The sequence below is a fragment of the Schistocerca gregaria genome, chromosome 9 (assembly GCF_023897955.1).
Source record: "Schistocerca gregaria isolate iqSchGreg1 chromosome 9, iqSchGreg1.2, whole genome shotgun sequence".
NCBI classification, from domain to species: Eukaryota; Metazoa; Arthropoda; class Insecta; order Orthoptera; family Acrididae; genus Schistocerca; species Schistocerca gregaria.
The window spans coordinates 152,842,751-152,855,198 of NC_064928.1; the positions used below are offsets into that span (position 1 = coordinate 152,842,751).

At 42.6% G+C, this 12,448-nt stretch overlaps 1 protein-coding gene across 3 annotated transcripts in view; it reads left to right on the forward strand.

Annotated features, from left to right (window-relative positions):
* LOC126291838 (connectin-like) overlaps window positions 1-12,448 on the forward strand; it is a 678,893-nt gene that overhangs the window by 601,837 nt on the left and 64,608 nt on the right. For all 3 annotated transcript variants that reach the window (XM_049985551.1, XM_049985552.1, XM_049985550.1), the window contains one exon: window positions 9,836-10,017. In XM_049985551.1, coding sequence (XP_049841508.1) covers window positions 9,836-10,017 — 182 coding nt within the window. The remainder of the gene's footprint in view (window positions 1-9,835; window positions 10,018-12,448) is intronic.

Here is a 12,448-nt window from a genome sequence, read left to right on the forward strand (position 1 = left end):
AAGGTGACGCACAGACCGCCCGGTGATAACGATACCTCCTGATCATTTATCTCCATGGTTAGCTTATAGACTCTTTAACAGTGGATGTCCTAGAGCTTAAAGATCTATATGATACACCTCTTGAACTGAGAAATTTGAGTGTTTTTTTGCCAGAGTTCTTTTTACTTGTCTGCTATTTGATTTCCTCTCTTTTACCAAATCGTTTCCGTCACAGTAGTAACTAGACCAAGAGGCCTCAACTGCTTGTTTTACGTACGCTGTACCACAATTAATAGCGAAAACTAAGAGAGGTGAATCTGTACCATAATAGCAGGAGCAACGTTCCATTAAACGTGGACCCACTAACAGCCAATATGAAAGGTAAATGTGAACATGTGGCTAGAGCGAGTAATAACTCACAAGCTGCTATTACTTTTAATAGTCACTTTCTAAACTTTGCGGCAAATGTGGGATTAAATGGTTCAATTGAAGAAGCACGACAATATATTAGAAATGTCATTCCACGAAACTTAAAGCAAATATAAATAGCACCAATAACCTTCACTGAAATTAATTCTTTGCAATTATATAAGAAAAAGAAGCACTTCCTTTCTGGTTTATAGAATTACAGACAGAATTCTGAAATGTTGTTCCAGCTTAATAAATAATGTCCTTATGGATGTATCTAATGCATCACTGGCTCAGGGAATTATTTGTCAGACAGGCTAATAAAATATGCAGTTGCTAAACCACTTTGTAATAAAGGTTACAAGACAGACTGAAATAATTATTGTGCATGTTCCTTAGTGTCATCATTTTTCAAAACACTCGAAAAATTGAAGTTCTCAAGAGTAGTCGCACACTTAAATGGAAGCAATTTACTTAGCATACGACAGTTTGAATACCAGAATGGTTCAATTGCAACTGTGTGGGAAATCTTATGGGACTTAACTGCTAAGGTCATCAGTCCCTTAGCTTACACACTACTTAACCTAAATTATCCTAAGGGCAAACACACACACCCATGCCCGAGGGAGGACTCGAGCCTCCGCCGGGACCAGCCGCACAGTTCATGACTGCAGCGCCCCATACCGCTCGGCTAATCCCGCGCGGCACCAGAAGGGTTGTTCTACTAACAAATCTATTTACACATTCAGTCATCAAATAATACAAAGCTGTGAATAATAATATGTTGGGAGGTGTTATTTCGTGTGGTGTTTCCAAGCAGTCTGATTGTTTAGATCATAATACTCTCTTAAAACCTCAAGTTTTGTGGAATTAACAGTCTCATACAAAACTGATTTCAATCATTCGCAACACGTAGATTATAAAAGGCTAAACTGAATAGTTCAGACAACGTCCCAAAGGTACAAAATTATAATGACTGGGAGGAAAATATCAAAAAGGAGTGCCACAGAATTCAGTTTTGCACTACTACAACCTACATCATTAAGAATCTGCTTAATATATTCATCTCATGATCTCCCTCTACAATTTTATCCTACCATGCTTCCCTCGAGAACTAAATTGGTGGTCCCTTTAAGTCTCAGAATGTGTCCTACCAACTGGTTCAATGGTTCAAATGGCTCTGAGCACTATGGGACTCAACTGCTGTGGTCATTAGTCCCCTAGAACTTAGAACTACTTAAACCTAACTAACCTAACGACATCACACACATCCATGCCCAAGGCAGGATTCGAACCTGCGACCGTAGCAGTCGCACGGTTCCGGACTGCGCGCCTAGAACCGCGAGACCACCGCGGCCGGCTTACCAACTGGTCTCTTCTTCTAGCCAGGTTGTCTCATAAATTTCTTTTCTCCCCAATTCTCTTCATATTGCCTCATTAGGTATGTAATCTACCCATCTCATACCCATCATCATTCTGTAGCACAGCATTTCAAATGCTTCTACTCTCTTCTTGCCTAAAGAGGTTACCGTCCACGTTTCATTTCTGTACATGGCAACACCCAAGACATTTACCTTAAGAAAAGACTTCCTGACACATCTATACTCGATGTTCACAAATTTATCTTCTTCAGATATGTTTTTCTTACAATCGTCAGTCTATATTTTGTATCCTCTCTACTTCGACCATCATCAGTATTTTGGTGCCCTCTGATTTCCAAGTCTAACTCCCTCAGCATCACCTGATTTAATTCGACTACGTTGCATTATCCTTTCTCGGGTTTTGTTGGTGTTCATCTTGTATCCTCCTTGCCAAACACTATCCATTCCTTTCATTTCCTCTTCCAAGCCCTTTGGTGCCTCTTTCAGAATTACAATTTCATCGGCAAATCTGAAAGTTTTCATTTTTTTCTCCCTCCTTTTTCATTCCTCCTCTAAATTATGCCTTTGTTTCCTTTACTGCTTTGTCAATATACAGATTGAGGGACTTCGAGGATAGACTACAACTGTGTCTCACTCCATTCTCAACCACAGCTTCCCTGTCATGGCTCTCGACTCTTACAACCGGCATCTGGTTTCTGTACAATTTGCAAATAGCCTTTCGCTCCTTGTATTGCACCCCTGCCACTTTTACAATTTGAAAGAGAGTATCCCAGATAACATTGCCAAAAGCAGACGATACTAGTGTGCTAATAAACCCCATTACAGCGAAAGCAACAGAAGAGTTGATAAATTATATTTTTCAAAGTATTATTAAGTGGTTCTTTGAAAATAGACTCTTCTTAATTTTGGAAACAACAAATTACATTCATTTCTGTAGGACAAATAGTCATACCAAAAATTCATGTAGTATGTATGCAGAAGTCAGTATATACGGTAGAATGCTCCAAGTCTTTTCATGAACATATCGATGACAACTTGAACGGGAAGAAAAATATTACTGAGTCTCTCAAACAGTTAAGTTCAGCTACTTCCGCTCTTCCCATAATTGCTAATAATGGAAAGAAACGAATCAACCTCGTGGTATATTTTGCATATTTTCATTCAGTAATGTCTCACGGAACAATTTTCTGTAGTAACTCGTTATTTGAAAAGAAAGTACGGGTTGCACAAAAGCCAAACGAAGTTATGTAGGTATCTCTTCAAGCAGGTAGAGATTTCAACTTCGCCGTTACAATACATATATTCGCTAATGAAATTCGTCACAAGTAATCCATCAGAATTTGAGAAGAGCGGTAATGTCCATACCTACAACACTGCAGGGAAAAAAGGGCTTTATTACCCATTGGTAAGGATATCAGTGGCTCAGAAAGGAGTTCAGTATGCTGCAACTAAAATGTTCGATCATATGTCCAACAGCATAAAATGTCTGACAGGTAATGAAGTAAGTTTTGAATCTTATTTAAAAATTTTCCTGTACAGCTGCTTCTATTCAGTTGATGAATTTGTACTTTCGTTAGTGTTGAGACTAGTGGTATATACATATCCGGTATTATTTTAGTAAGAGAATCATTAAATAACTAGTTAACTAACAAGTTGCCACTGACTTCAGTTTTAAGTATTTCCGTAGTTGGAACAAACGTATTTCGAAAATAACCTTTTCTATTAAGTCTCCTTCTGATTACGCAAAATATGTCATCGAATGCCTATCGTAATAAGAAACACAATACTACTTTCGCGCGCAACATTTTACAATTTGCCGCGCGGTTAGAGGCGCCATGTCACTGATTGCGCGGTCTCTCCCCCCGGAGGTTCGACTTCTTCCTCGGGTGTGGGTGTGTGTGTTGTTCTTAGCGTAAGTTAGTTTAAGCAGTGTGTAAGTCTAGGGACCGATGACCTCAGCAGTTTGGTCCCACAGGAATTCACAGACATTTGAACATTTGTTACAATTTAATGTAGAGTAGCTCGTTTTAACTTGGAATCCTTTTCAAGCCTTCACCTCTGGCCAGCGCTGTAACAGAAATTTAATATATTTACTTATTCCATTTAGAAACGATAGCATTCAATTTAAGTGTGCTGCAGTGTTTGTCTGAAATTACTAAAATTTCTTCTGAAAATTAGGCTCTTTCCAACCCTAAAAAAAGTGTTCCAAGGTTCAAAATGGTTATGTACGTAGGAATAAATATTCTATTCATATGTAAAAGCGTTGCTATCAAGAAAAACTTGACTTGTGAATTCCCTTTCTAATAGTCTGTACTGCGTTATTACTCTACTACACACTAATAATAAGTAAGTCAATAAAATTAAGAAGTACTAAGAAAAACCAGTTACAAGTTAAAAACACTGTGAAATTGAACCTGTTGGCAAACAACACAAAGCCCATTTCCAAAATGGGGAAAACTGTTAAAACACTAAAGAAAGCTCGGTTTCAAGTATCACGCGCTCCGTGGTAGAAAACTTTCTTTCGTTTCAAGGTGCAAATTGGTGAACGATCATCAAAATATGGCTTAATGGTCCACACATAAGTAGTTTTAAGCTTATACAGAATGTTATTCACCATCAAATTTAGTAGTATCCATATAGATGTTATATGCTGTACAACACTCAGATATCTGGAACACGTAACATATTGAAACGCTTTACCAAACAAAACCTCTCGTCTCTCAAAAAGAACGATTTGGATGCAATCTGTGCAGTGTGCCCCTGCGTTTCCTGAATATCTTGTAAAGCTAGACATAGCTGTACAATTCGTGACTTCATTTCTCCATGTGTGTGAAAAAAACTGCTGGACGCTTCATGTTTGACATGACGCTAGGCACAAAAATCCAGAGTAATGAGGTCAGGTGACCTTTCTTGGCAAAATAGAGTTTGTGGTCAGTCTAGCCTAGATGGACCATATTGATCATTAATTATTTCATCAGCAGTACAATATGCCGGTATCGATCCAGAAAACCAAATACCCTAAAAGTTTGCTTTGGGTGTTGTTGGAGCCCAATATGATGGGAACTTACTGACCCTTTGGCTCCTGATGAAACAGATGATGGTGGGCCCACAACCGATTAGACTGAGGTATGGAACCAATGTTCGAGATTGCATTTTTATTTTGGTATGGACATACACAGCGGACACTGCATAGCAAAACATCATAACTGATAGTAATGGTTCAAAGTGACGAAGTTCACTCTCAATGTATGTACTGCAATAGTTCATGCAGTTCTGCGGTACTCTGGCAAAGATCCCGGGCGCTTGTTGGTTACTGTGGTTTCAACACGACGGTGCACGACCCAACTTCGTTGTTAATGTCCCCGAGAACCAGAACAATGCTTACCCTCTGCATTGGGTTAGAGGTTATGCCCTGTCCCATGACCAGAGCGATCGCCGGATCTCTGGGGTTACGTTAAGACGTTGGTTATGAAACGGATACAGTACTAATCAAAATATCCACGGGTGTACTGCCGGTCTATAGTGTCCAACGGGCACAATATTTCGGCGATCAAACATGTCGCCATAATCAGGTGAACTGACGGACTGAGCTCCTGTGAACACGCCGGCACGGAGATCCGTACGCTATGGCTGCTCAGGGGGAACTGGGTTCGGTCGCGGCGGCGGCCGATTTAAATACCCTCCGCCCGCGGCGCGCTCCCTCCTCCGTCCGCGCCCCGCGCCACGGTAGCGCGGTGGAACAGATTGCGACGGCGTCTGAGATGACGTCCGTGTGATGGCTCTGTCCGCCGTGGTCGTCACAACTATATGTTTGCTCGATTTACTCTTGATTAACCCAATCGCTGGTTCCCAATCCTTGCTAAAATTATAGCCACAGTCACGGTTTATGAGGTCGTCATTGGTGCGAATTTCGATGGCCTCTCTAACAACGCTGTCCCAGTACCTCGACGTCTGTACCAGAATCCTCATGCGGTCATACTCCATAGCGTGATTTTCCGACAAACAATGTTCAGCGACCGCCGACTTGCTCGGATACATCAGTCGAGTGTGCCTCTGGTGTTCACCTCATCGATCCTCGACGGTACGCATCGTCTGACCAATATACGACTTGCCACATTGACACGAAATCTGGTACACGCCGGCCTTCCTCAAACCGAGGTCATCTTTGGTGCTCCCAACCAGTGCACGAGTTTTATTCGGAGGACAAAACACAGTTCCGACCCGGTGTTTCTTCAGAATGCGGGCGATTTTCCCCGAGAGTGCGCCTGTGTATGGAATAAATGCAGTGCCTACCTCCTCCCTCGTGACTTCATCCATCTCAACAGGTTGTGATGCAGTGGTTGGGCGGAGAGCACGTTGGATCTGCCACTCTGAGTACCCATTTTTTCGAAATACAGTACTGTTTACTAGGGCCCAAGTTGCCTGTCTCCTGGTACGAAAGACACCAGGGTTCTTAGAGAAAGTGCGACAGAAGTTTATGCGTCGTTGCCATGCATTCATTGACGCTAATGGTCGTCACATTGAAAAATAACTATGATCTTCTTTGTTCTTATGAGGTGTACGCTGCCTATGTCGATAACGCAATAAATGTGCTTGAAACCTGGTATTGAAGGAAGGCAGGATTCGGTTACAATTGTGGGCGGAGCCGTAATCAGTTACTATTGGTTTCTCTTTTGCGATTACACACATTTATTTTAAAACAGTAATTCCAGACGCAGCAGTAAATAAAGACATCACATGTTATTAATGAAGGACTAAACAACTGTGTTATTAATACTGTTTTCAGTACGTTACAATTTACCAAATAAGCATAAAATACAGACACAGCAAACAATGTTTTAAAAACAAGGCAATGTGATCCCGATTACAATTTTAAGGTAAGGAACCACAGTCATGGCTGAAGGACTTTAACGCCAAGAAGGGCAATTACAAAAAATTTAACAAACATACTGTAAGACTTCAGCGCAATAGCAAAGGTTAATTTAAAAATACAGGCAAATGCTCACCAAACAGGTGAGACAAAATGATGATAAACTTGGCAGCACAACCACTTAAACCTGCTGTAACGCCAAGAATGGAAATTATATTAAAAAAATTTGAAACACACAATAAAACAGCAAATACAATAATAAAACACAAGGGCCAGTCACAGACAGTGCGCCAGGAATCGACCTCTGGTTCAAATGACTAAGCACTATGGGACACTAAAATATCCATAAAGTGATAGTCACAGGTGCACCTTCCATGGATACTCGCAGAAATCAGGTGCCTCAGTGGTCTGTGGCAAAGGGACGTGCCAAAATAAAGCATCCCGACGGGAACAGAAAACTATTACGTCCATGTCGTAGTTCCTGGATCAGGCACACTGAAACGGCAACCATACATGAGTGTACGATCAAATTTGCAACACTTAAGTAAATTTAGAATATAAATATCAGTCGTTAGAACATAAAGCAGTACATTTACATCGTAAATGAAATGTGTCATTTAATGCATTGGTTCTTAATTGCAAAAACAGGAGCACTTGATATTTGTCAATTACAGCGCTATCTACAACAAACAGAAGCAATGGTTTTGTAAACCTCATGTATTTTTTGCCGTAGAATACAAATATGTAATAAAATGGGGAGTTCCCATTTGAAAATATAAAGTTGGTTAGCAGGTGGCCAGCTGTAGTACAGGCGGATGTCCTTTTTACTAATAATAACTTTTCACATACACTCTTTTCGTACGCTGATTCATTTCCGAGATGTTTAGTTGCCTCAAGTTAAAAACTAACACTCCATTTAGCTGCAACAAAACAAAATATTAATTACATAATTTTAACTTTAAACTCTGCGATTATCCCTCGTGTCAAAGACAGTCTATTAACACAGGTGAATCGTAGCACAGACGACATACAGACGATGGTAACCTGACCCGATTTATGGTGACAACTATCTTACTGGTGCAACAAGCCCTATGGCAATCCTTTAAAAAAATCGTGGAGAGAGCACAATTTTTCTAAGTTCACAGTTGTGTAACCTGTGGTGATTTTTCAGTTTATCTGTTTAATTAGTTGTGGCCCTTTCCGGAGACGGTCCGTTACGAAATGATTTCTCAGCAGGACTTGATGTATAACTTGGCTGAAAAGTTTCGGCGTGTAGAAAGTTTCTTACGTTCAGTTCACAATGCATGCATATCGGAGTTTTATCTTAGCAGCCCGTACAAAATCCATCTCAAGTGAAGGAAACGCAAACATTCCGCCACAGGTGCCCACTGCGTGTAGCGAACACTTCCTAATGCTTGCTCGCTGTAATACTGCCGTGCCAGTTGCAGGCTTAAAAGAGCGAAACATCCGTCATGTTTAGAGTGCTTCTACCTGAAAAGTTCCAGGAAAATAAGAAATAAAACGAAAATAACCTGTGCACAGACCTGTCAGCGCCAGAACGCAGCCTCCCTTTCGTTATGTTTTTAAAAGCAACTGCATTTTCAATTACAAACCTTTCCAAGAGAGAGAAGAAAAGAATATAACTGATGAAAAAATTCAGTTTCCTCATTGAATTCTAGCTTCAGTTTATCAAATTTCTTGTGTCTCTCGAATTCTCTTCTTCGACTGTCAGTATACAACAGAACTCTTCCAGTCTATGTCCAGCGCCTTCTCTCTACCTTTCTATCCCTCCTTCTCTCTTCCTCCCAGTCTGTTTCCTTCATCACAGAGACCCCTTTATCATCTTTACTTTTACCTCTGTGCATACATCTCTCTCAGACCCTTCCTTTCTGCTCCTTGTATCCACATTATACCTGCCACATTCACACACTTTTTTGCCTTTCTCTCTCTCTTCTCTCTCTCTCTCACACACACACACTCTCTCTCTCTCCATCTCCCCTCCCTCTCTCCCTCTCCCTCTCTCCCTCTCCCACTCCCTGCCTCTCTCTTACACACACACACACACACACACACACACACACACACACACACACACACAGTACGCAGCCCTTCTTTATCTTGACAGTATTTTCGCTATCCATGCTTCACCATATCAGTATTTTGCTCATCTTTCCTACTTTCTATCCCTCTCTTCGCTCGCTCTCTCTTGCTCTCTCGCTATGGGTTTCCTCCCCTTCCCTTCTCTCGCTGTCTGTCTCTCTCTCTCTCTTTGTTTCTCTCTTGCACACATACCCCCCTCCTGACACACCCACACCCACACACACACACACACACACACACGCAGGCTGTGTTACCTTCTTTACCTTGACATTTTTTCCCTCTCTTTGTACATCTCCACTGCTTCATGCTATTAGTTTTTGCTCACTTTCTCTCCTTCTCTTCTCTCTTTCCCTGTCTGTTCTTGACTCCGTATTTTTTATCTCTCTGTCTCTCTGCCCCCCACCCCTCTGTCTGTCTCCCAGCCGGCCAGTGTGGCCGAGCGGTTATAGGCGCTTCAGTCTGGAATCTCACGACCTCTACGGTCGCAGGTTCGAATCCTGCCTCGGGCATGGATGTGTTTGATGTCCTTAGGTTAGTTAAGTTTAAGTAGTTCTAAGTTCTAGGGGACTCATGACCTCAGATGTTAAGTCCCATAGTGCTCAGAGCCATTTGAACCATTTGAACCACTGCTTCATGCTATTAGTTTTTGCTCACTTTCTCTCCTTCTCTTCTCTCTTTCCCTGTCTGTTCTTGACTCCGTATTTTTTATCTCTCTGTCTCTCTGCCCCCCCCCCCTCTCTGTCTGTCTCCCAGCCGGCCAGTGTGGCCGAGCGGATATAGGCGCTTCAGTCTGCAACCGCACGACGTCTACGGTCGCAGGTTCGAATCCTGCCTCGGGCATGGATGTGTTTGATGTCCTTAGGTTAGTTAGGTTTAAGTAGTTCTAAGATCTAGGGGACTGATGACCTCAGATGTTAAGTCCCATAGTGCTCAGAGCCATCTGAACCATTTGAGCCATCTGTCTCCCACTCTCTCACTATTATCTTCCTCTTCACCCTGTCAGTTTTCTCCTTCTTCTCTCTCTCTATCTCCTGTTCTGCAAGAGCGCCAACTGGTGACCGGCTGTGCGATGTGAAGGTCTCTGCCGGTGTTTCAGTCGCCGGTGTTCTGCTACTGTAAGAGCGGCGAGACCGGGCAGGTGGCGTCCGCCACGTGCCTGGTGTTCTCGACGCCTCCAGACGACGAAGCGGCGTGGTCAGCGTTCCAGTCGCAGCCCGGCATCCGCACGCTCAGCCTCAACGTCCGTGGTGACGGCAAGCTCACCAGGATGCCAACCAGGTGAGCCATCACCAGCTCCCCGCAGTCCCCTAGTTTCATTGCAATAGCGCAACATAGGATCCACTAATACACGGCTGGAGGTCCGGTCAGGAACCGCATAAGTAAAGGATATGCTTTGGAACAAATGCCAAGTTCCCGAAGGGCGTTCAATAAGTAATGCAGCGCATTTATTCTCTGCTAATTTCGGTTGGAAAAAATGTGGGATTTGTTGCGACTCATAGTGGAATAACCTCGCTTTGGGCCCAGAAGTTTCACGAAATTCCGCTCTGTGGTGACATTATTTGAACTTTAAAAATGGCGTTACAAGCAGAGAGGTGCCACTGACTTCCTTTTGGTGGAAAATCGGTGCGTCGCAGATATTCATAGGCACTTGCGAAATGTATACCTGGTGGTGAACAAAAGTACGTTGAGTCGGGCGAGGTGTCTGTCGTCATCTCCTGTCCGGTCACCCGAGTGGCGACAGGCGGAGCACGGCTGTGACTCTTGCAATGTCGGAACGTGCGGTCACTCTCATTGGAGGTGATCCACGGATCACAATCATACACCACTCTGCTCAACTGGACGTCCCTGTTGGTAGCGCTGACGCACTCGTCTACCAGTTGCGATACTCAAAGGTGCGTGCCCGCTTGGTTTCTCGCTGCCTAACAGAAGTCCATAAAGAGCAGCGGTGGACCATGTTTGCGTAATTTCTTGCGCGATACGAGGCTGATCGTGACAATTATTTCTCTCACTTCGTCACACGCGATGAGACATGATTATCATTTCGAACCGCAAGCAAAACGGCAGTCCATATAGTGGCGCCACACCATTTCTCCTTCAAAGAGAAAGTTCGAAGCCGCACCCTCAGCCGGTTAAGTCATGGTGACTGGCTCCTGGGGCTCTGAAGGCGCTATTCTGTCTGATGTCCTCCCTCATTATGTAAGTGCAATGATAACTGTAGAAACGACTTTAGCGTGTTTATCGCCACAAACGTGCATACGAACTTCTCCTCCTCCAAGACCTCACTAAGGCCACACACAAGATTGCGCGCCCAAATGAAGCTCACTAAAAAAATGGTTCAAATGGCTCTGAGCACTACGCGACTTAACTTCTGAGGTCATCAGTCGCCTAGAACTTAGAACTAATTAAACCTAAATAACCTAAGGACGGAAGGAGTATATAGAAGGTTTATACAAGGGCGATGTATGTGAGGACAATATTATGGAAATGGAAGAGGATGTAGATGAAGACGAAATGGGAGATGTGATACTGCGTGAAGAGTTTGACAGAGCACTGGAAGACCTGAGTCGAAACAAGGCACCCGGAGTAGACAACATTCCATTGGAACTACTGACGGCCTAGGGAGAGCCAGTCATGACAAAACTCTACCAGCTGGTGAGCAAGATGTATGAGACAGGCGAAATACCCTCAGACTTCAAGAAGAATATAATAATTCCAATCCCAAAGAATGCAGGTGTTGACAGATGTGAAAATTACCGAACTATCAGTTTAATAACTCACAGCTGCAAAATACTAACGCTAATTCTTTACAGACGAATGGAAAAACTGGTAGACGCCGACATCGGGGAGGATCAGTTTGGATTCCGTAGAAATGTTGGAACACGTGAGGCAATACTGACCGTACGACTTATCTTAGAAGAAAGATTAAGAAAATGCAAACCTACGTTTCTAGCATTTGTAGACTTAGAGAAAGCTTTTGACAATGTTGACTGGAATACTCTCTTTCAAATTCTAAAGGTGGCAGGGGTAAAATACAGGGAGCGAAAGGCTATTTACAATTTGTACAGAAACCAGATGGCAGTTATAAGATTCGAGGGGCATGAAAGGGAAGCAGTGGTTGGGAAGGGAGTGAGACAGGGTTGTAGCCTCTCCCAGACGCTATTCAATCTGTATATTGAGCGAGCAGTAAAGGAAACAAAAGAAAAATTCGGAGTAGGTTTAAAAATTCATGGAGAAGACGAAATTCTGTCAGAGACAGCAAATGACCTGGAAGAGCAGTTGGACGGAATGGACAGCGTCTTGAAAGGAGGATATAAGATGTACATCAACAAAGGAAAACGAGGATAATGGAATGTAGTCAAATTAAATCGGGTGATGCTTAGAGAATTAGATTAGGAAATAAGACACTTAAAGTAGTAAAGGAGTTTTGCTATTTAGTAAGTAAAATAACTGATGATGGTCGAAGTAGAGAGGATATAAAATGTAGACTGGCAATGGCAAGGAAAGCGTTTCTGAAGAAGAGAAATTTATTAACATCGAATATAGATTTATGTATCAGGAAGTTGTTTCTGAAAGTATTTGTTTGGAGTGTAGCCATGTATGGAAGTGAAACATGGACGATAACTAGTTTGGACAAGAAGAGAATAGAAGCTTTCGAAATGTGGTGCTACAGAAGAATACTGAAGATAAGGTGGATAGATCACGTAACTAA